Here is a 22,743-nt window from a genome sequence, read left to right as displayed (position 1 = left end):
CTTCTTAGGAGTTTTGTTTTCTTGAGCTGATGTGTCACAAGTGCAGGCCGTTGTGCTGTTGGGGTGGTTTCACACCGTTGACAGCTTGTGAAGAAGAGGAGGAGATGCCTTCTGCGCGTGGAAATGCACCTGAGAAATAACCAATACCAAAACAAGGTCTTCTGAAGGTGTATGGGAGGGAGTAAAACTGAGGGTCACTCCTCTCGACTGGTTTTAGCCTACTAAAGGTTTCAAGAGAGTCGCTGGCAACCAGGATCGAAGTTATTAAGCTGCTAGTGAGGTGGATGCTTTCTGGTCTGGTAGCTACCAAAAATAAGCACTTGTGAGATACTCTGCTTCTGGTTTTCTTGTTAAATTCAGCCAGCTTGCTGAGATCTGAGAACGCCCTGAAACCAAAGACTGCAAGGGCAAACATTCCTAAAGAATGAACTGAGGAATAAACTAGAAAATGTGATTACTGTCCTTAATAAGATTGTGAGTTTAGCTGCATCTTCAGCACGCTGATTTAGAACTCTCGTGGGAGGAATATATGAGCCCGAAGATGGAAATTAACAGTGTACAGTCAGCCTCATGGCTTACCTTTGCATGACTCTTTGTAGTGTTCTGAAGACTACCAGAACAGTTAATGAAAACCAGACAAAAGCTGCTTTTTTTTCTGTTGCCCGAGCTAACAAGCTGGGAGTGTTTCCCACCCGGTGGTTGCACACACTGGGGTAGTGCAGGAGGTTTGGCTCTTCTCTGGTCTCCTCGAGTCTGAAAAGCCATCTCCAGCACTGTTGTGCAGTAATGGATTGAGATGTGCTGAAGACTTCTGTCTGGTGAATAAAACACAGCAACTGCTTTGGTTTCTGCATTTCCATAGTTACTGTTTAACCTGCTAACACCCTGTAGTTGTCCTGTGCAACTTGTAAAACTCTGCAGTGTGAAGGTAACACCCTTTAGTAAAGGATAAACGTTGTCACAGCCCTTTCATAAATACACCAGGATCTATTCCGGGGGCTACTGCAATCTGAGCTGTTAGCAAAGGCGGCTCTGAATTGGGTTGAAATGACATCCTTCTCTGGACTGACTTATTCTGGAAGTGTGTCCTGTAGCAGTGCATGTGGCTGACTCTGTGCTCAGTTTGTATATTTGTGCTGTGTCCAAGGTCCAAACGTGCACGGTGACTTGGATGAGAACGCAGCAGAATTCGGATGTGGAAGGAACATCAATTTTCCGCTTGGACAGGCTAATCATGGGAGAAGAGCAGCAGTCTGTCTTAATGACCACTTTCTGTTTAAAGACTCAGGCATCTTTTAAGAACAAAAGGGAGCTTTTTTTCTGTGTGTATGCTTCCTTTCTCTTCCCATTTTTAATTAAGCAACTTAAAATTGCAAGCCCCTGTTCTCCTTCTTCTTCTTTTTTAAAGCACATTTAGATCTGAAGCGAGAGCTTCCAAATCTACTCAGGATGCCCTGAACCTACTCTCATCTCAACACTGAGAAGCCACATAAGTCCAACCATTTCTGGAGGGATGATCTGCACTGCTGTCTGTTGGACACTGATGGCTCTCTCTACAGATGGAGACGATGCTAATGTGTGTGCTCCTCTTGGATATGCCTCTATCCAAATAGAAGAGCTGTCATTTGTTATTCTTTTATGTGGTAGGAAATCAGGGCTGGATTCAAACCAAGTTCTTGTCGTGAAGGTGGTCAAGTACCCAACCAAAGCTGGATTTGAAGTGACCTTTTAGCACAATGAAATGACAATGTGGTAAATTGTTTGGGGTTTCTTTTCTTTTAGCATGTGGTCAATCACCTTCAGTTTTTCTCCAGGTGCAAACCTGAGCCAGTTGTGTTTTCTGTCCACGGGATTCACTGAGAGGAACTTAATGTCCCTGTGGCAGATTTCCCCCACTGCAGCGTGTGTGTCTTTGGTGAGACGCTCACTGCTTCCGCAGGGCACAAAGCACTGAGCCACGGTCCATCTGCTCCTGTCGCTGGTGTGAATACCTCCCGGCCTCGGGGACAGCGACGGCTGCCAGAGCCCTCATAGAGGCTTATTGAAATGTTCCCTCTTCGGGCTCTTTGTGGCAGCTACAGAGTGACCTGTAATAGTTAACAGGGCAAAAGAAGACAAAATGAATTGCCAAGTTGTATGTTTAAGGTAGTCATCTTTGGAGGAAAAAAAGTCTTCCGGCCTCATTAGCATCCTCACTGTGAGGAGAATAAAAGCTTGGGATGGATAAGTATCTCCCTTGTATATGTAATCAACATGTGATTAAATTCCAGGGAGCCTGTGCTTCTATGTGTAAGACACTGCCAGCTGAATCCACATCTAGACAGCTAATGATCTGCACAGTAACCTCCTTGTAATCCAAGGCTAAATAAACCTTTGGACTTTTTCTTAACTCTCCAGCAACTTGTTGGAAGTGTAAGTAGCAGAGGAGCTCGGAGATGTTTAAAGATCAAAAATGGCTTCAACGCTGATGGTGTGGCTGATATGCTGGTTGCTGGTAGGGTGGGACACACTGTGTGTTGGCAGCAGCTGAGCTCAGGAAGCAGCTCTTCCTCTATATCCATTCAGAGACGATAGTTTCCTTGGTTGTGCTGGTAATTCATGGTCTTGCCTAGTTTGTGTCAGACTCATTTTGGAAAAGAAGCATTGAAAGGTGAAGCTGATCACTGAAATGGCATCAAACTAAGAAGCAGCTTTGCTGGTGGTTGTGGTGATGTGGCTGGTTGTGTGGTGGGTGGCACGGTGTGTCCAGCTGCGTGCTTAAACCACAGGAGCAGCCCTATTAGTACCCACACACCTCGATGAGAGTCTGCTGAGTTCTTTGGTATGGCAAGGCCTCCTTTGAGTCAGCTGGTAAAACCAAGGTGAGAAACCTCACCCTTTGCAGCAATGACATTTCATCTCAACTCGACCAAACGTTGACTTTGAGTTGCATCAAAGCAAAAGCCATTAAAATGTGGCTGGCTGAGGAGCTCAGTTGTGGAAAGTTTGAAGCTCTCCTAGAGCACAGGTAATCACTGCAGACAAAAGGTCTGAGTGTGTTCCTGGCTATTACCAGGTGCCTGTCAGCAGGGAATATGAGTTTCCTTGGGCTGACGCCTGGCTCACGCTGGGTGTTGCGCTGCCGGGTGGTTTAGTCATGGGAACAAGCACTTTCTCCAAGGCGACGGTAGTGCTGAGTCGTGAACCAAGGAGACAACATTTGCACATGTGTGTTTGGCTGATGTGGCAATGTGGGAGTGACTGGATGTTGCGGATACAAGGCTTTGGAGGTGGCTGGACTGGCTGAGAACTGACCTTTGTTTCAGGGTGATGGGACTTTTTTCCTCCCCGGTTTCAAGATCATGATGGAGTAGGTGAGCTTTTGAGATGAAGGGCTTGACTGTGAGTCCTTGGATCCATGGCCACTTTCTATCAGAAATGAATTCCAAGTCTCAAACCTGTTGGTTGAGATGAAGGTGGACAGTTCTTTAAGCTGAGTTGGTGGTTCAAGGGGGGAAAAGCAATGTCAGCACTTGGGGTGGTCTAAGAGACTGCAGACGGATTAACTTTCTTTTCCTCTGACTTACCATTTGCTGGAAAATGTAGAAAACCTTGGAGAAGAGTTTGTAAAGTTCATGTTTTATTGGAGAAATATGAACCAGTGAGCACCAAGTCTTAGGATGCCTCAGGAAGATACATATTTAAAGTACTCAGCAGCGTGGCAGGGAGACCATACTGTTATGACTCTGCATTTTCTTCCATCTGCTGCCAAATACATGCATGCAAAATAGGGCTTGGAGAATCAAAACTGAGATGGGGAATTACCCTTTCGTGTCAGAATGGAAAACTTGATTAATCAAGAGATTCTCCTACTGTTGCGATGCAGCGCATCCTGAAACTGGGATCCAGATAAAGCCTAAAATCAGTCACACCAGGGAACAGGTTTGAGCCATTCCTCTACAGAGAGCATTGTATGTAGCCTATTGCCACTGGTATTCTTGAAGCAATGCTGGAGATTATGTTTTAAGCTGGAAGAAGAAAAAAGATGTCGTGGAGATGGAATTGAGCAGCTCTGCGCCTCGCGTGTAAACGTGATCCGGTGCATCTGCGTAGGCTGGTGGATAAAGCATCACAGCCCATCGTACTTGACACAACACAGCTGAACATGCCGAGGTGCTGCTGGTCTTTGTAACCTTCAGGCTTCTGTAAATAGTTGTATTTATTCTCATCTGCTTGGAGAGGAAGATTGATGTGATCTTGTTGTGCATATATATCTTTCCTAATCCATTTTGAACCCGTTAGCCAGTTTCAGCTGCTCTTCAGGGCGAAGAGGGTACTCACAGCCTCAGAGATCCAACCTTCCTTTGAGTTTTGTGAAAACAAGCGGTTTTAATAGAGGGGAGAGACCTGATTAGTGGCCCCATGGAGAGAAAAGCTGCAGTGAGAGTGCAGCCCTTATTAGACATTAAAGAATCCACATGGGAGAGAGGTGTTCCCGACCGTGGGAAAAGCTGCAGTGGGAACTGGCAGTTACTGGACGCTGGAGAATTCAACCTCAAGACATGCATCCATAAGAAATGAGTCTTCATTCTTTCTGCTCACAAAGCCACTTTGATTTCTTTCTTTTTGTTTTTTAATAGTGTCTATAGATGCTTTGTTTGCTTTTCCTTAATTGTACAGAAGTGACGACAAGGAAGAGTTCCTTAATGACAGAGCTTCTGCCTCTTTCCTGGCTGGCAGAGGTGACCGTGTGCACGGGAAACTTGTGTCATTCAGCTTTGCACAGCTTTAACTCAGGAATTTGGTGTTCAGCCCTTCATTACAGTTGGGTCAAGATTTGCCTTCCAGCTGCAGCCTGTGGATGGTCTGATGCAATGCCGGGCTCGCCCGACGTCGCACGCAGCAGAACTGCTGACTTGGGCGAGGATCTTAAACGCAGCCCAGCTGGATGTTGCTGAGAACAAACCGAGGGCTTTTTTTCCTCCTCCTTCTTTAAAATTCCTATGGCTCCATGTAATCGCAGCATCCAAAGCTTGGGTTTATCTCCCCCTCTGTTGTCTTTGTCCTAGGTTGAAGCGTTGCTAGGACTCCTTTTGAGCGCTGTTTGGGTGTCGCAGTGGAACTGATCTGTATCTCAAGGAAGGGATGTATCTGTGTTTAGGTGACATCTGATGAGTATTGCACTGGGACAACTTATCTGGCAAAACTTTTTGTCATGGGGGTTGCAGAAGAATTTTCTGCTCTGTTGACTATAGAAGTAGTAGCAACCATGGGTAAATGGTTTTAAATACTCTTGTTTCTTCCTTCTCAGAGAGTATGTAGTAGTTTCATTTGTATATTAATACCTTGGTGGTATTGAAAGGGTTACTTGGCAGTAAAGACATAAATGAAATGTCTTAATTAGGAATCACTCCGTGTCTTAAAATGGAGCTGTAAAGCAAGACGCGAGGGCTGATTTCAGCACGGAGTTATCTGCTGGACTATCTGATATGTGGAGCATGTTGCTCCTAAATAGCAGAGGTATCAGAAGCCTCTGTGAATGTGCCTATGCTAGCTTTTTAATTTCCGACTTTGTCATCTCTCAGGGAGGGATTACGAGTGCAGACAAAGCCCTGGCTGTTCCCAGTGCGTGGCAGGAACACGTGCTGTATCTCATTAACAAAACCCCTGTTTGTAGTTAGGAGTTGGGAGGTTTTTTTTTTTTTTCCCTGCAGTGCTGCTGGGGGCTAAAAGGAGCTCTGAAGTCTAGGAGTGGTCTGGATTCAAGTAACTTGGGAGGAGGAGAGAGTTCTGGGCATCACATGGAGGGCTGACCCCTGTCATGCAAGCAGTCAGACCGAGCTCTGTAACACAGTTGGTGTTTTTTTGCTCCTGAGTTTTGAAGTCTTTGCTAGGAGGAGAGCTGCAGAGAATGCCCTGAAGAACGTTGTTTTGCTCTCCCCTCCAAAGGTCACAGAGCCAATAAAGATCACTCTAAACAGGTTTTAAAACATCTCAGATTGCAATCTAGAAAATTATGGGAGCTTGGTAATTAGGGCATGTTTGTGAATCATTGCTGTCACAAGGTCTGCTCTTGAGAACTTGTGCTCTGTGATATGAGGAGCTTTTCTTTTGCCTGGCATTGGGAAGGTAAAGGTTTTCAAAGCCTTACCTGGTGTGGATTTATCGCTTGCTGATGAGCTTTCCTGTTTGTGATCATCTAGAACCATGTCCTGGATGCTCATGGTGGCTTACCTTTACAGAAACAGCAGTTTACCTCCAGCGTGGGCAACAGACAGGAGGAGCTGGAAGCCGTTGTGGAGCAGGAAAACCCATCTAGTTGTCATCACAGAAACACTGTGGGATGACTTGCACAAGTGGAGTGCTGCAAGGGATGGCTATAAACTCTTCAGAAGGGATGGGCAAAGAAAGAGAGGTTGGAGCTGGATTGCAAGAGTCCCTTTGTAGACAGTCCTGATGGGCAAAGGAGTCCAGGAAAGCTAAACTTTCTTCAAGGAGACCTTCAAGATGCAGGAGGAGGCTGTCCCCATGTGCCAAAAGACAAGCCTGGCTGGGAGCTCTGGCTGGAACTGAGGACAAAAAGGAGAGTTTATGACCTTTGGAAGAAAGGACAAGCAACTCAGGAGGACTACAAGGACCTTGTGAGGGTTTGCAGGGAGGAAATTAAAAGGACCAAAGCCCAACTAAAGCTTAATCTGGCTACTGCCATAAAAGACAGTTTAAAAAGTTTCTGTAAATGTATCAGCAACAAAAGGAGGACTAAGGAGAATCTCCATTCCTGTGTTGGGTGTGAGGGGATTGTAGTGACAAAGGCTGAGGTGGTTAATGCCTTCTGTGCCTCAGTCTTTAATAATAAGACTGGTTGTTCTCCAGGTACCCAGAGCCTGAGCTGGAAGGTGAGGACAGGGAGCAGAATGAAGCCCCCATGATCACAGGAGAAATGATTAGTGGGGCTCATGAGATCCACTTAAGGGTATGGAGGGAGATGGTGAAGAAAAAAGCCATTTGTCATTGTTTATTAGCAATCCTGGCTCACCAGAGAGGTCTGGAGGTGAGCAAGTGTGACACCCATGTATGAGAAGGACCAGAAGGAGAATCTGGGGAACTACAGGCCTGTCAGCCTGATCTTGGTGCAAGGGAAGGTTATGGAGCAGTTCATCTTGAGTGCCATTACATGGCACGTACAGGCCTTGTCAGCATGGGGTTATGAAAGGCAAGTCTGTCTTGACTAACCTGATCTCCTTTATGACAAGGTGGACAAGGGAGAGGCTGTGGATGTGGTCTACCTGGACTTTAGTAAAGTCTTTGACAGCATTCTCTTGGAGAAACTGCCTGCTCATGGCTTGGATGGGTGTACTGCTCCCTGGGTAAAAAATCGGTTAGATGGTCAGGTCCAAAGAGTGATGGTGGATGGAGTTAAATCTGGCTGCTGGCTGGTCACTAGTGGTGTTCCCCAGGGCTCAGTGCTGGGGCCTGTTCTGTTTAACATCTTTGTCAATGGTCTGCATGAGAGGATGGAGTGCTGCCTCAGTCAGTTTGCAGATGACACTGATTTGGGTGGGTGTGTTGATCTGCGTGATGGTAGGAAGGCTCTTCAGAGGGATCTGGATAGGCTGGAGCCGTGGGCTGAGGTCAGTGGGATGAGGTTCAACAAGGCTGAGTGCCAGATCCTGCATGTGGACCACACCAACCACAGGCAATGCTACACAGACTTGGGGCAGAGGGGATGGAAAACTGCCTGGTGGAAAAGGACCTGGGGGTGTTGAACCTGAACACGAGCTGGCAGTGTGCCCAGGTGGCCAAGATGGCCAATGGATCCACTGTGCTGGGCCCTGGGCAGGCTGCAGCTCCAGGGCTGTGTTCAGTGCTGGGCCCCTCACTCACTGCCACACTGAGGGGCTGCAGCGTGGCCAGAGCTGGGGAAGGGGCTGGAGCACAAGGGTACTGGGGAGGGGCTGAGGGAATGGGGGTATTGAGCCTGGAGAAGAGGAGGCTGAGGGGAACCAGCAGCACTCTCTGACACTCTCTGACAGGAGGCTGGTTGGGGGAAGGTCAGTCTCTTCTCACAGTAAGAAGTGATAGGACAAGAGGAAATGGGCTCAAGGTGCCCCAGGGCAGGTTTAGATTGTAGATTGGGAACAATTCCTTCCCCAAAAGGGCTTTTCCAGCCCTGTTCCAGGCTGCCCAGGGCTGTGGTGGAGTCCTTATGCCTGGAGGGATCCCAAAGCTGAGTAACTGTGGGGCTGAAGGTTAGTGCTGGCTGTGGCAGTGCTGGGGGATGGTTGGACTCCGTGAGCTTAAAGGTCTTTTCCAGCCTACTCGATTCTCCGATTCTGTGCTGAGAAAGAGCTAGAGACACACTTAATTAGTTTCAGTTTTTGTCTTCTTCAAGGCACTGTAGCAGCTGCAGAGAAGGACAGCCAATACCATATCCATTGAATCTGCCTGAGGCTGCTGGTATTGCTCTGCTCCCCACGTTTCTGGCTGCCTTAGTGCTGGTACCACTGTCCTCGTGCATTCTGCCACTTAAACCTGTTTCTTCAGAGAATTGGGAGAAGGTCATGTGTTTGGAGGAAGGTTACAAAATGGTGCTGTCAAGCTCTTCTCTGTGTGTGTGTGTGTGTGTATTAGAGAAATCACTGCAGTATTTTCACCACGATCCTGAAGAGCTGTGTCAGTTTTCAGGGTATCACTGGAGTGCATTGATAGGATTTTGGGTGTCCTGAGCGTTCTGGCATACCAGCTCCCTGCAGAGCCTGGTCTGGTGCCCTTGGGAATGGAGGCTCCTGCCTTCACCCTGCTTTGAGTCAGGGTAAATACTGCTTTTGGCCACCCGTGAGTGCAGCTGCCAGCCAAGGCCAGAAGCATTTGAGATAGCATTTGACAAATTCCACGGGGCTGAGTGACAGTCCTACAAAGCAAGCAGTTGTGGCTGGTTGGGTGACAATTCCCAACCCTTGCTAAGGCTGATTTTAAGTGTAGTTTTCCAGGACTCTGGAATTCTTGTTTGTATTTAGATCCATCTCCATTAACTTTTATGTTCATCCCAGTTCTGTGCACGTGCTTCTTTGGTTTTGCTGCCTGTTACAGATCAGTTACTGTACTTAACCATAGCATTGTAGAATCGTTATGGGTGGAAAAGCCCTTGAAGCTGCTGCAGTCCCAGCCCTCCTCTCACTCTGCCCAGCCCACCACAGCCCTCAGCACCTCAGCCCCACAGATTTGGGATCCCTCCAGGGCTGGGCACTCCCCCAGCACCCTGGGCAGCTATCCTTGTGGTAGGACCTAACCCAAATGTGGTCTGCGCATTTTTGACTACTTTTTGTTTCGATTCTGTTATTCTCCTGTACCTGTAAGCTCTCAGGTCTCCGTTCCACGCTAGGCACATGGGGATATTGTCATGTTTTGAACTGAGACTTGTGTTGAGTCTGAAGGTGGTGAAATACCATCTCTTACTGCTCTTGAGATGAAGTTCCCTTTCTAAGCAAAATCTAGAAGTGTGTAAATAGTTTTTTGTGGCAAGTAAAGTTTGTGACCATAACAACTAAGGAGCATGGAACGTGAGGGTATGTGACTTTTTGTTAGGCTTAAGGCCCTTGTTGTGATCAATCACCTTATTCTTTGTGCTATGTTCTCTGCAAATCCCCGTGTAAAGGCACCGAGCCCCTTTGTGTTGCCGACTTAGGAGCTTTTACAGCAGTAGATACTAAGCACTGCTTTTGTTGGTGGTGTGGGAGGGTCTAAGATGCTCTGTACTGTTCATGTTGTGAGCTGGTGATACTGGAAGCTGGCGCTGAAGGCTGAGCAGGATTTCTTCAGGATAGCTGTCACCATGGCATGGTGTCCTGCTGCTGGTAGGACTGTGGTGCAGTGGGGTTTGCTGCTGTTATCTTGTGTATTTTATGGATGGGAAGTAAATGCATGTGCTTTTTGAGGTGGGCCGGATTCTTGGACTGTGAAATGGACGTCCATGATAGCAGAAGACCCCAGAACTGATGGCAATGGAGTTTAAAAGTCCCTATGGAGCTGGTGATGGCAACCTGCTTTCTGGCAGCCCTGGCATTTCCCCATACCCGGAGCAGGTGTGCATTGTGCAAGGGGGAAAGAGGGGACTGGAGTAGCCTCTTGTGTGGGGTGTTGGGAGCGACTGGGAGGCAGGAATGAGGAGAAGAGGCGCGGACATCTGCATAAGTATTATTTCAGGTCACGTTATTTTGTTATGAAATAACAACAAAGCAGGAGGAATGTGAGAGGCCAAGGAAGGCTTCAAGCTGTGCGAGCGTTTCACTGAATCACACAGGCCGGGGCTTGCCTGGGTTATATAATAACAGAGGAGGAGGAGGAGGAAGGAGTTTGAGCCTGGCACAGAAAAACCATCCATGCTTTTCAGATAGCTAAAGATAGCCAGCTTTAGTCAACGTGAATCCAACATATTCACATGTCCTGCTGTATCAGGGCATCTTGTGGAATCGTGCTCTTAATGAGCAGTGCAGGAACAAGCACAAAAACTGGGGCGTTGGTTTTGATCTCGCAGCGTGTCTCGCGTTGAGCAGTGTGTGCGGCACAGCCTGGAGCTGCCTCCGAAAAAAAACGCAGGGAAAGGGGTTTTTTTTAGACTAGGAGGTAGCTGACCTCAGTGGTAATGGAAACAGTTGGGTGTAAATGGCCTTCAGAAGCTCAGAGGGAGCTGGAGATGTGAAATAGAGAGCTAATAGGATTTAAGGTGGGGTTGGGTTTAAGTTGAAAAAGCACATCTCCCCAATTTGGACCTGCCTTTTCCTATCCTGTGTGTGTCACCCTATAAGGATCCTCATCAGGTTATCAAATACTGCAGCGAGATGGGAGCATTTGCTTACTGAACGCTTGCTGGCCAGTCCATCCTTTGTCTAAAATGCCTTCTTCTGAGGGGAACAGCAGAGACTGTACAGAAAAAAAAGGCACGTTTGGAGTATTCATCTGAGATGAAATAGTTACTTAGAAATGGAAAGGCAAGAGTGCTGATACCTCGGTGCAGGGAAGGTTGTAGGGTGTCTTGGGCTGTGTCTGGGTGACACATTGCCCCTGGGCAGGAGGAACCAGCCTGGCCTCGCTGTCTGTCGGTATGGGAGGAAGGGCTGGGGAGGAGGAAGGACTGGAGCGACACAGAAACATGCCGAGCCAGCCATGCCAAGAGCCCAGAGACATTTCAGCTGCTTGATTATAGAGGTGCTTTGATCTGCAGTGAATAAACCGATAATGCTTAAATTATGAATTCCTTTTCTTTGGCTGAAAAGCTGGATTAGCGTGGCTTTGTCGCAGCAGCGATTATTGAGCAACTTCTCTTGCTGAAAGGGCCGCTAGATGTGTGCTTACAGCTGTGACTGCGCGGCGCTCGCGCGGGGGCCCGGCGTCACAACCGCTCTGCATGTCCTCCTCTGCCGCTTCGGCCTGAACTGTAAACCCCTCTGAAAAGCCGGGCTCGGCTGCCTTCCTTACGATACGCAGCTAATGATTAACCGGCCCGAGCTGCAGGCGAGAAGAGGCGCTGAAAGCCTTGTTTTCGTTCGGGCCGGTGGATTCGGAGCTGAGCGAAGGCGCCTCTTTGTTTTCTGTTCCGTCTGCCAGCGATTGCAAAACGCAGCCTTCTTGGAAAAGGCTGACGCGCAGGTAGAAAGACACGAGGCAAAGGTTGAGAGCGCCCGCTCTGCGAACGTTACCAAAGGTCACGGCGGTGCCTCCCCTTGTCTTTTGTCCCCTCTTCCCAGCCCTCAGCACCTGGACAAAGGTCGCTCCTTGGGGCTCCTTCAGCTCCATCTTGCCTTAACGTGCGCTCCGTGTAACGAAGCGCGCTGCTACCGCTGCCTCTCCTCCCCCTGGCCCTCCAGAGACTTCCAACCGGGGGGTTGTTGTAGGTTGGGTTTGGGTTGTCGGGTTTTTTACCCCGTGCACTGTCTCATTGTGCTGCAGTGAAGCCGTCTGGTGATGCAGCACTGCAGATCTCCCCTCCTCTCCCCTCGATGCAGTCGTTCTGCCGGCAGCGCCTGCCAAGCCGGGAGCAGCTCGGAGAGACGCCAACGGGTGGGGCCGGGTCGGATCACCAGACAGATTAATCTTCGCGGTGGGGGACCGAAGGATGTGTGTAATCACAGGACCACGTTGGGGCAAGGAAAATGCAAACCTTCCTCTCTCAGCAGCTGGCCTTCAACACTCGAGGCTCTCTCCTTCTCGGTTTTCTTTCATCCTTCCTTCCCCCCCCTTTCCTCCCCCCCAGCTTCTGCTGCCTTTCTCCTCCCTCGCTTTTCAGCAAAGGCGATTGTCACAGATTATCCTCGGGGCTCGGCAAGGGTACGGTGCAGGACACCAAAGCGCAGCCTGTACTGATGTATCTGGATAACAGACAGATTAAAACACACCTGAGAGGTGCTGAGAGGGGTGATTGTAGGACCACGACTCCGCAGTGGAATTACAGTAGCAGCCTCCCCCATCCGTGAAAAACCCAAAATCCAGCAGCAACCAAAGCAGACTTTTCACAGAATAAAAATGAAGCTGCAGCTGCCTGAGTTACATGTTTGCTGGGTGATTTTCTTGCTACACAGAGAGCATATTACGTCAGAGTTGTGTATCTTCTGTGCTTTCTGGGCAGTGTTAGCTTGAATATTGGAACATTTTAACACATTCTGGATCATCTGCAGCAAAAGAAAACTGAGGGGTGTGTGTGTGTCACAACAACACGTACGTGTGAGGATTTCAGAACTGGGGAATGAGGGATCTGTCAGGATGGTGAGCAGGATGTCTCCCAGAGCCCACCTCTGAGGTAACCAGCAGGCAGCACTCACATCAAGGAGGCTTCAGTCAGAAGGTCAATAAGGATTTTGGGGTTTTTGAGTAGTGCTGAGATGCTATGCTCAACGCCCTGAAGATTGCAGACAAAGCATGGACTCGCGTGTCCAGAAACTGAACGTGTAAACAGCGAGCAAACGGAAAGCACGTGTTTAACCAGTCATTTCTGGAACTACCTTATCGAGAAGGTAAAACTCGGTGGATGTGAGAGCTGGAGCACTCTGTCCTAGTACAAGTTCCCTGTGTTGTCTGTAGGGAACCAGCACCACACTGCATGTTCAAGGTGATGCTAACTGGGATACGTCATTATAATTTTTCTCCATTTTGTCATGTTTATTCATGGCATGAATGGTGTTTTTATAAATATAGACTCTTTCCTGCTTTCCTTCCCTCTTCTTCCCTCCCTGTTTCTCTATCCATGTGCCACACTGAGGCCATTTTTTGCCTCACACAGGTTTTATTATCCATATCCTCTCCTTTTCTGGTCTTTCTAACTGTTGCCTTCAAGGCAAGATAACCATATCCAGTATCAGAAGAGGGCAAACCTCTAGAAATACCTTTCCTTATTTCCTTATTCCTTGCAGCTTTGAATGGGAGTAACAAATAACAGTGTATCAGTTTGGTGTCACAGGTTAGGGAACTCTGGAGAGTGAATGTCACTGTGCTGTCCCCAGGAGATGACAGAGGCACAAGCTCTGCACTGGACAGCTTGGAGGCAGGAAAGCATCCCATATGTGACCTTGCCTTTTATTCCCTAGTGAAATGCTTTTTGACATGAAAGGTGCTTTTGTTTGCACACACATTCTTTAATGGTTTGGTGGAGTGTAAACCAGAAGAAGATGGCAGTCTAAATCCAAGCCAGGCTGCATGCAAAGTACAGTAGGTCAGGTTGGAGGGAGAAGCCTGCAGTCAGCCAGGCAGGTTTGCAAGCTGCTTAAGGATTAACCACCCAACAAGGATGATGAAATTTTAAGGAAAGCCATGAATAAAACAGCGTCAGGTTCAGGTTCTGACAACATTTGCTTCTCAGACACACAGTCTGAGCAGCTTTTTCCTATGTGTACAGCCAAAAAGGCCTTTTGTTTACGATCTGTTGATGTCAGCTCAGCATTGTGCCACCTTTGTGAACAGAAAAGTTTTTGCAGTAACCTCCCAGAGTTTACCAAGATGAGGTTTTTATTTGTGTGTCCTTTCCCCATTTGTCAGTGCATTCAAAAACATGCTTTTTGCTGTGGATTAACAACTGCAGTTGAAAGCCTTTGTGTGTTTTGCTCAAACTCTCTTAGCTGAGAGAAACCAGCAACCAAAACTCGACTTGAACTTCTTGGCTGCTCTAAAATGTTGCCACGTTCATACTTCTCATGTTATCCTTTCTGCTATGAGCTGAGGCACCTCGTTTAAAAACACCTTTACATTGTGTTTTCTTGTGTGCACAAGTTTGGTTTTCTGATTACGTTTTTTCACATAGACATTGAGTCATCTGTAAGTGCCTGTGTTGCAGTTGCTCAACATACATGGAGTACACTGTGAGGGTGAGGGAGCCCTGGAAGGGGCTGCCCAGATGGGCTGTGGAGTCTCCTTCTCTGGGGATATTCCAAACCCAGCTGGATGAGTTCCTGTGTGCCCTACTGTAGGTGGTGCTGCTCTGGCAGGGGGTTGGACTGGATGATCTCTCAAGGTCCCTTCCAGCCCTTGAGATTCTGTGATACAGTGGCGTTGGCATGAGAGTGGAATGTGAAGTGGAACCCCAAAAACACCCCACTCCAGGAGAGGCCTGGGTCAGCCACGCTCCCAGAGTGTCCTGCAAGGCTGTTGTGAATAAACAGGGTTGAGATCCAGAAGGAGGATCAGTAGAAGACACTTGTTTTAGTGCTGAATGGATTAAATATAGATGGGAGTAGCAGAATTGCTGTGTCAAGGTCACTTTTTTTTTCTACCTTAAGAAAATTGTCCTAATGTCTTTATTTTTACTTGTTGTGACACAGTTTTAATTATGTCTTGCTCGTCAGATGAAAAATGAGAAGGGCTCCTTTAATTGCAAATACCTTCCTATCTCTTCAGTTGCTGTGTTGTCACAGAGAGGGCAATGGCATGGTGGGCTAACCCAAAGAGAGGAGTTTTGTATATAATGAGAAGTTGAAACAGCTTTTTCCCCTTCTCCAAACACCTTTTCCCCTCTTTGTGAAAGCATGTCTCCCAGCCCCTGCCGTGCTTTGAGATGGGTTTGCCCGCTGTGTGGGAAGGGTTTGAAAGGGCCCTTGATTTTCCAGGAGGCAATGTTAATGAAAGGCAGTCACCTTCTGCCAGCACTAACCTATGTGCTCTGCTCTGCTTCTCTTCCAGATATGGACGTGTCGAAAGCGTCAAAATACTCCCAAAGAGGGGGTCAGAAGGCGGGGTGGCAGCGTTTGTGGATTTTGTGGACATCAAAAGTGCGCAGAAGGCACACAACTCTGTCAACAAAATGGGAGATAGAGACCTACGGACGGATTATAATGAACCAGGAACCATTCCCAGCGCGGCTCGGGGATTGGATGATACAGTTTCCATAGCATCTCGTAGTAGAGAGGTTTCTGGGTTCAGAGGAGGTGGCGGGGGGCCCACTTACGGCCCCCCCCCATCGCTTCATGCACGAGAAGGACGTTATGAGCGGAGACTTGATGGGTAAGTTCCAAGGTTTCTCTAGGCAGGTATTTTGTATTTGATGTGGTGAGAAACACAAACTCGTATCTAGGGCCCCCAGATGGATTTAAAATTTTGGGAATTATCTATGTTTCCTATTTTGGGTTGGAAACGGAAGTGATTTCTATCCCAGTGGCTGGTACCGTGTGGATCCATAGAGGATGTTTTCTGCAGCTGGTTGGATATCTACACGTGAAATAAGGTGGCTTTAAGATGGAAGATTTCCTTTGGCCAGCACCGATATTGGAGTTACTCTTTTCTAGAAGTAACGATTCCATTTCTTGGATACTATTCAGGCCTTGCTCGGATGTATCCCTGCTGCCAGATGGAGCTATCTTACTCTACAACATGTGGGGAAGTTCTCTATGGAGTATCTTCGGAATACTAGAACCTAAAATGCTGTGAAAGCTTGATGCCTAGTTCTCAGATCTCCCTATACGCAGTTGGTATGTTAATTGGATTGTCACCACAAAATTCCTAGTAGACTTTTAACGATGCAGCCCCTTGGATTCTACAGACAACACTTAGCCATGGAAATAACGCTTGGATGGAGAAGACCGAAGGCAGCTTGTGATGTTTCCATTTGGGATCTACATCATTTCCAAGTGATTGGGATTATTCTTTCTGATGGTATTGGCAAAAAAAGAGATGATGGACATTACTAAGTTTTGGAAATTATAGTGATTCCTTTTTTCTTAATGCTGGGATAAGAACCACTGCCTTGAATTTATTGGATGGTATACAGTCAAGACGCCAGTAGCCATGGGGAGTGGATTACTATCTAGTCTCTTAAAAAGCTCTTTGCTACTCCACATTAAACATACCTTAGTTTTAAGGACGTGGTGCTAACACCAGTTTGTGGATACGCCAGTGAAAAGTGACTGGGCTGGATGGTTACAAGGGCGGCTAGAGGATGCCTGCTGGCCAGCACTGCTCAGTGCCCTCCTGCACTGGGGGATCTTCTACCAGCTGCTTGATTCAGACTTAGGGCTGGAAATTAAAATAACGGATCTATTTAAGTGCCTACTGTCTCAAGAAAGAAGTCTGGGGGTTTCAGAGTTACGGTCTCAGGCTGGGACTGCTTCCTTCCAGTGGAATTTTTCATTTTTTAATTTTTTTTTTTTGTCTTGTCACTAAGATTTTTTTTTTTCTTGTTGGTTCATCTAAAATATCATTTGACACCCTTGCCCATTAAGAAGGTGGATTACCCCTGTAAGAGGGGCCAAAATTGGGGAAGTTATGTTCACAATTCTCTCCCTAGATTTAATTGGGAATATAGGTCGTGTTTCCACACTTGGAAAAGGTTGGTATGTCCTGCCCTGTGTATATTAGCCCCTCTCCTAACCCAAGTCAAACCCTCTCTTTCCACTAACTCCAGTAGTACTTAGTACTAATAGATAAATCAAAACAGCGCTGTAGCCGTTAGATTTTCAGCTCTGCTAGCTCCTCTGTCTGTCTTCTGTGTCCTTTTCATGGATAAGGACTCTGTTCTGTATGTCAGCTCTGTAGCAGTAACGCTCTAGAAAGTACTGCTTTGTTTTTATTTCCTCTTACCTCATTAAATCAGCTTTCACTGATTAACACTTTGTAGGATGCTCAATGCAATCGTTTATAAAATTGTTCATCTCGATCCTTCAAAAGGGGGGGGAAAAAAATAGAGACACGTTTCTGTGCCACAGCCTGAAATATCTGTCAAAGTGCCATTGTTGCAAGCAAGAGATAATGAAAATAGGATGGCAACAATGAATTTCAAGTGGATATGTAAGTTAATGACATTCTGTTGCACTGGCGAGGTAGCTTCTTATTACAATTTGAAACAAAAAAGCAGGCAAAACAGGAGCTAGGGCTAGGGCAAGCTTGCAGATGAGTTACAATTTAACAACAGAGGATGAATCTGTTTAGAGGATTAGGGATCTAGTGATTCATTGGAGAAGGAATGGATGGAACTGTGAGGTGATGCTAATGGAAAAAGATTCAGATCCCTTTTTCAGTTTTCTGAAAGGTACCTGAAATATCTCTGCCATTTTAACTAGAAGACACAGACCTGTGAGGCAGGAGAGGAGGAGGAGGCATGAGGCAAAATTGGGTCATTAGGATTCAGGGGATTGACGTGACTAATAACTCCTTCTGAAGGAGGAATCTGAGAGAGAAGGCTGGAAAAAAAAAACAAATGAAAGGACTGAGACGTCCTTCATAAGGTGGATAATTAAATCTGTAAATTAACTTTGGCCAGCCTGACATAGTTAGAATTTTGCAGGGATTTTTTAAACACTGCATATAATCATTCTTGGTCTGTCATGTTATGGACGTAACTTAGCCAACAGCACTTGTCCTGGCACTTGTCTAAAGCAGACTACTAAACTGTTTATGATGTTCTTTTAACTTTATCTGTCAGTTTTACTGTGTCTTTATTGGAGAGATCACACTAACTTTCTCAGAACATAGAGCTTTTCTCAGTTGACACACAAAATGTTTGAGACACTCTAAAGGGACCTTAGCTACTCAAAAGCAGCTCAGTGATTGCAGCAACAGCAGCAGTCTCAACAAACAAAAGCCACCTACAGAAACATGGAGTTTATACTCCTTGTGTAGGGTGTTAGTGTCTTTTGGGGCCCTGCATCCTTGCAGGTGTAAGCAGTCTGACAAGAGTAATCGAGGTGTTTCTTTAGCGTGTGCAGCTTTGGCGAGATTTGAGTGTAGCAGGCTGATAAAAGCAAAACTCCCCTCTAAGAGGATGAAATATTTTAGAACAGCAACAAGAAAACCCCTAATTTTCTGGATCTTCTCTATGGGTTGTGTTACCCCTTTTGAAAGCAGCTTCTTACCTCGGGGTCATGCTTTGCATGGAGGCTTTCATGGCTACAGCCCAATTTGTGATGCCATTTTTGCAGAAGGTTAATTAGCAGAGCTCCAGTAATTACCAAATTCCATTAAGAAAAAACTGAAGCTCTTAAGCAAAAATGGAAGGGGACAGAGGGGGAGTTCGTGGTGATACCCACAAACATGAAGTTTGTCTTGTTGACTGATCCAAGAAGAAAATAAAAGCCACAACTGAAATGAGACCTCTGCACTGGAAAGCTGTATTTTCATCCTGTGCAGGCAACATGCTGGTCATGAAAGCCCGACATTGTGATTAAACCAGAATCGATTGCTCAGCTTTATTGTATATGAATATAACTTTGGAGTCGAGTCGAACGTGTTTCAGTCGGTCGGTGTGTGCTTGGTAGGTTGTCGCTGTTTTAGCGGAGCAGCAGTCGCACCGATACGGTCGGTGCTGCCGTGAATGTTTTGCATGGTTTGCTTTTCGTTGGCACTTGCACCTTTCTGATGAAGTATTTTTCCCCCTTCCTAAATGCAGGGCTTCAGATAACAGGGAGCGTGCTTATGAACATAGTGCCTATGGACACCATGAGCGGGGGACGGGAGGATTTGATCGGACGAGACATTACGATCAGGATTACTATAGAGATCCTCGAGAGCGGACTTTACAACACGGGCTCTATTATACTTCTCGGAGTCGAAGTCCAAACCGTTTTGATGCTCATGACCCCCGTTATGAACCTAGGGCCCGGGAGCAGTTTACATTGCCCAGTGTGGTACACAGGGATATCTACAGGGATGATATTACACGGGAGGTACGAGGCCGAAGGCCGGAGAGGAATTACCAGCACAGCAGGAGTCGGTCGCCACATTCGTCCCAGTCCAGGACCCAGTCCCCGCAGAGGTTGGCCAGCCAGGCGTCCCGACCCACTCGCTCCCCCAGCGGCAGCGGATCCAGGAGCAGATCTTCCAGCAGCGACTCCATCAGCAGCAGCAGCAGTACCAGCAGCGACAGGTAAGGTCACTGCGGATCGTTCCCCAAAGCCACCGTCCCGTGGGCTTGGCGGCTCGTTTTCTGGGGCACGCTGAGGAGCTGTGAGCCGGGGCTGTGCAGACAGGAGGTGGTGTTGCGGCAAAGAGTTGATGTAGAAGGGAACTGGCGTGAAGTGTAGAAAGACTGAGGTGGCTGGAAACAGATCTGAGGGGAATACTGTTGCTGTTGTTAGCTTTTCCACAGTGGATCTGAGCAGCATCTGCGAGACCCAGCCGGGTGAAGCACCCCTGGCTGCTGCCCATGTGCCTGCAGAGTGGGGTGACTCTGATTTCTTCAATGAGGGAATAGTGGGATATTAAGGTCAGCCTCTATTTCCAGGACACAAAATACTGTGGGCAATTACAAGTGGTGGTGTGCACTTCCCTCTCATTCCCTGCCTTTGCATTCTTTTCCCTGTTGCCTCACAGCAAAGAATGGCAGACTTGGAAAGTACCTTAAGAAAAAGCCCCACTTAAATCCAAGTTTGCATTTCCTAGTGATACACTTGGCTCTGTGATAGTCACGGTGGTTCTGTATTGTGTGGCTTTATAAACTACAGATGGAGGTGTGGGAAAGCGTGCTAAAGCAGATCACTGGATTTCTTTTTAATAAGTTGAAATCTCATGTTGAAAAGTCTCTTGGATAGTCAATTCACCCTAAGTGTGGAAGCCAAGAAGCTGCCATTGTACCTGTAAACATTTCAGACTCTGTTTGGTGAGGAGCTCTGCCCTTCAGATGGGTTTCCAGAGCTGGAAATGTTTTATGTACCACTTCTTTTCTAAACCCAAAAATATCAATTAGGTACTTATCAGTCTAAGAAATACTCAGTGTTTGATTATCACTCTGAATTTTAGTGCTGCTAACTCTCAAATCAAGGTAATTGCTCTCATCAAATCTTGTATTGGACCTTCTGGAAGGACTGGATGAGCAAACATTGGACAGAGTGTGCAGAAGTGATAATGAGGAAATTTGTTTCCCGTCTTCTCATTTCCCCACACACACTCCCGATGTCTAAAGAGCTGTGGAAAGATTTATTTACTTAGTTATTGTTTCTCCTCCTGGATTTAGAAATCCAAATACTTGTCTAGGCTGATGAGGAGGTGGGGAGAGAGGCACCATTAGAATATCTGAGGTGACTTTTAGGCTGCTAGTTTGCATATTTCTAACACCTCTCACCAAGATCTTCACACCTAGATAAAGACAACCCTTTGACAAAGACTTTCACACTTACTACACATGAAAAAGAAATGGTGAGACTTGAACAGGTCTCCCAAAAGGAAAGCCCCTAGAGAAGATGAATGGAAAAGAGACTTGATTGTGTTTAAAGGTTTAAAAAAGAAGTCTCTTTCCTGGTGCTCCTTTGCTGGTTGCAGAACGGACAGAAGGGAGTCCAAGAAACACGTAATATGTATAAAATGCCATTGTTGGGATGTGGAGACGGGATGAAATACTGCTCTGAATTTGAGAGGACTAAATGTGATCCCACTGGAACAAAGTTTTAAGATGTAATCAGGAGATAAGCAGCGTCTGCTCTGTTTTAGCACTCCGTTTTCTTGGCAATTTCTAGCCGTAGTAATGGAAAACGAGATGATACCCTGGGAGGGAAAGGAAAGAAGCATTTGTTTTTTTCATCTTAACAGAGGAAATTCAAATTCAGTAGAGCAAATAGTGGAATGTGGTGGATGGCATATTTCATTCTGAAGGATCAGAACAGTTTTGCATCTTTCTGAGTTAGCCCTTAATAAACATTTAACAGCATCTTTACTTTGTAAAGCAAAACCCCACCTGGTCTTTTCCAAGACTTTGTGTGTTCCATTTTTAGCACATTCTGAATTTAGCAATGTAAATATGTAAACCCCTGGTACTCTGAGGTGAGGGAAAGCTTCCTTGCCTCCTTTTTACTGCTGAGGTCTCCTCACTCACCATCTGAACATACTCAGGTTTCACATACCCAGACCAGGCAGAAATTGATTTGCATTTCCAGACCTCGTCTGGTAAATTCTGTGTCACCAAATTGCCTGTGTGTTTTCCATTTCTATATAAGGCTTTATGTGGAATAACTCAAGGGCTGTTTGTTACCGTCTGGGAAGGAATTACTTTTTGCAGTTTCCATAGTACTTCTCGGGGATTTCAGGAAACTGGAGATCCTCTTCTGGCTTTATTGGAAGTGGGAATGGCCAGTTCTGTGACACTGTGAAATCAAGAACTTTATGACACCAGGTTCTTTTGAGATTGTACGTCTTGGGAGAACTTTGTTAGCCAAGTCTTGTCTCAACTCTCCAGGTAAAAAAAGGCAAAACCCGAGTTGTGTTCATTTAGAGAGGTGGGTTTCTTACCCTTTGCTCCTGTGAGTGAGTGGGGACAAAAACAAGAGCCTGTGGAAACTCAAGGGAGTTGAAATGCTGGTGAGAGTTGTTATGCCTGGCACCGTCCTTCAAATGCTGCCAAAAGGTGACAGAGAAGTTTGGGCTTTGTCCCTCGTGGTTTTCCAAGAAGTGAATATGACTTTCATTAAATGGAGGTGATTTTCCTGGACAGTAGAGTGAGGAAAGATGCTCTGCAGGTGGTTTAAGAAGAAAACACGAAGTGCCTTTATTTATAAAGGTTTGGTGTTTGTTGCTAAGCTTCACTTTATGTGTATATTTGGAGGCCTTCACAGGGGATTTATAATGCTGCAAAGGAGTGATTTAGAAGATAAGACCAAGAAAAAAATGGTCAAAATGAACCATATTCTGTGAAATAGGAATTTGGTGGATTTTGTGGCCTCTCAGGCGTTGCCCTCTGGGCTGAGCTGGGGAGGCTGGTGGCTGTGAAGGCCTTCTGCAGGAGCTGCGTGCCTGGATGGCATTACCTGGGTCAACTCGAGGAAGAATGAGTTTCCATGTTAGAGAAGAGGGTTGCTGGGGGTTTTCCACCTTGAAAGAGGGGGAAAAAACCTCAAATATTTTAATTTTTTGCCACCAGGAGCCCTAATTTCTCCAGGTTGTTGATTCAAACATGCACCACAAATAATATACTAGCCAACATATTTTCTATCCTCTGTCATGGAAGAAGCTGTGTGATCCCACAGGGAGCAAACCAGATTTAGTTTGTGCTCTGTCCAACCTCCTAGAAAAAAATCCCCCCTCCCTTTTAAATTATTTTTTGGTAGCAAATGTTTTCTAGGCTGCTTGTTGAGGTGTTCTAATGCATTAAAACAAAAAGGCTGTGCTTTTCTATTCCATTTGTAATGTCAGATGGCTTGGCCAAGTTTCTTACCCTTCCATGTGTTAGTGATTATTTTTAAGGCTTTGCTGCAGGGACGTACTGAACCACATGGCACTGAGCTCTGTGCGTGGCAGCCCACCTCACCGGGGAGGCTTCACAACTCCTTGGTGAAATCCTGGCAGAAGTGTGGGATTTTCTATAGG

The 22,743-nt window shown here is 46.5% G+C and overlaps 1 protein-coding gene across 10 annotated transcripts in view; it reads left to right on the top strand.

The window, feature by feature from the left end:
* SPEN (spen family transcriptional repressor) overlaps positions 1 to 22,743 on the top strand; it is a 79,653-nt gene that overhangs the window by 16,399 nt on the left and 40,511 nt on the right. For all 10 annotated transcript variants that reach the window (XM_062012929.1, XM_062012928.1, XM_062012934.1 and 7 more), the window contains 2 exons: positions 15,142 to 15,462; positions 18,839 to 19,315. In XM_062012929.1, the coding sequence (XP_061868913.1) occupies positions 15,142 to 15,462; positions 18,839 to 19,315 (798 nt within the window). The remainder of the gene's footprint in view (positions 1 to 15,141; positions 15,463 to 18,838; positions 19,316 to 22,743) is intronic.

The sequence above is a fragment of the Colius striatus genome, chromosome 21, assembly GCF_028858725.1.
Source record: "Colius striatus isolate bColStr4 chromosome 21, bColStr4.1.hap1, whole genome shotgun sequence".
In the NCBI taxonomy this organism is placed as follows: Eukaryota; Metazoa; Chordata; class Aves; order Coliiformes; family Coliidae; genus Colius; species Colius striatus.
Note: the sequence above shows the minus strand (reverse complement) of the source record. Positions and strands in the feature narration are given on the sequence as shown.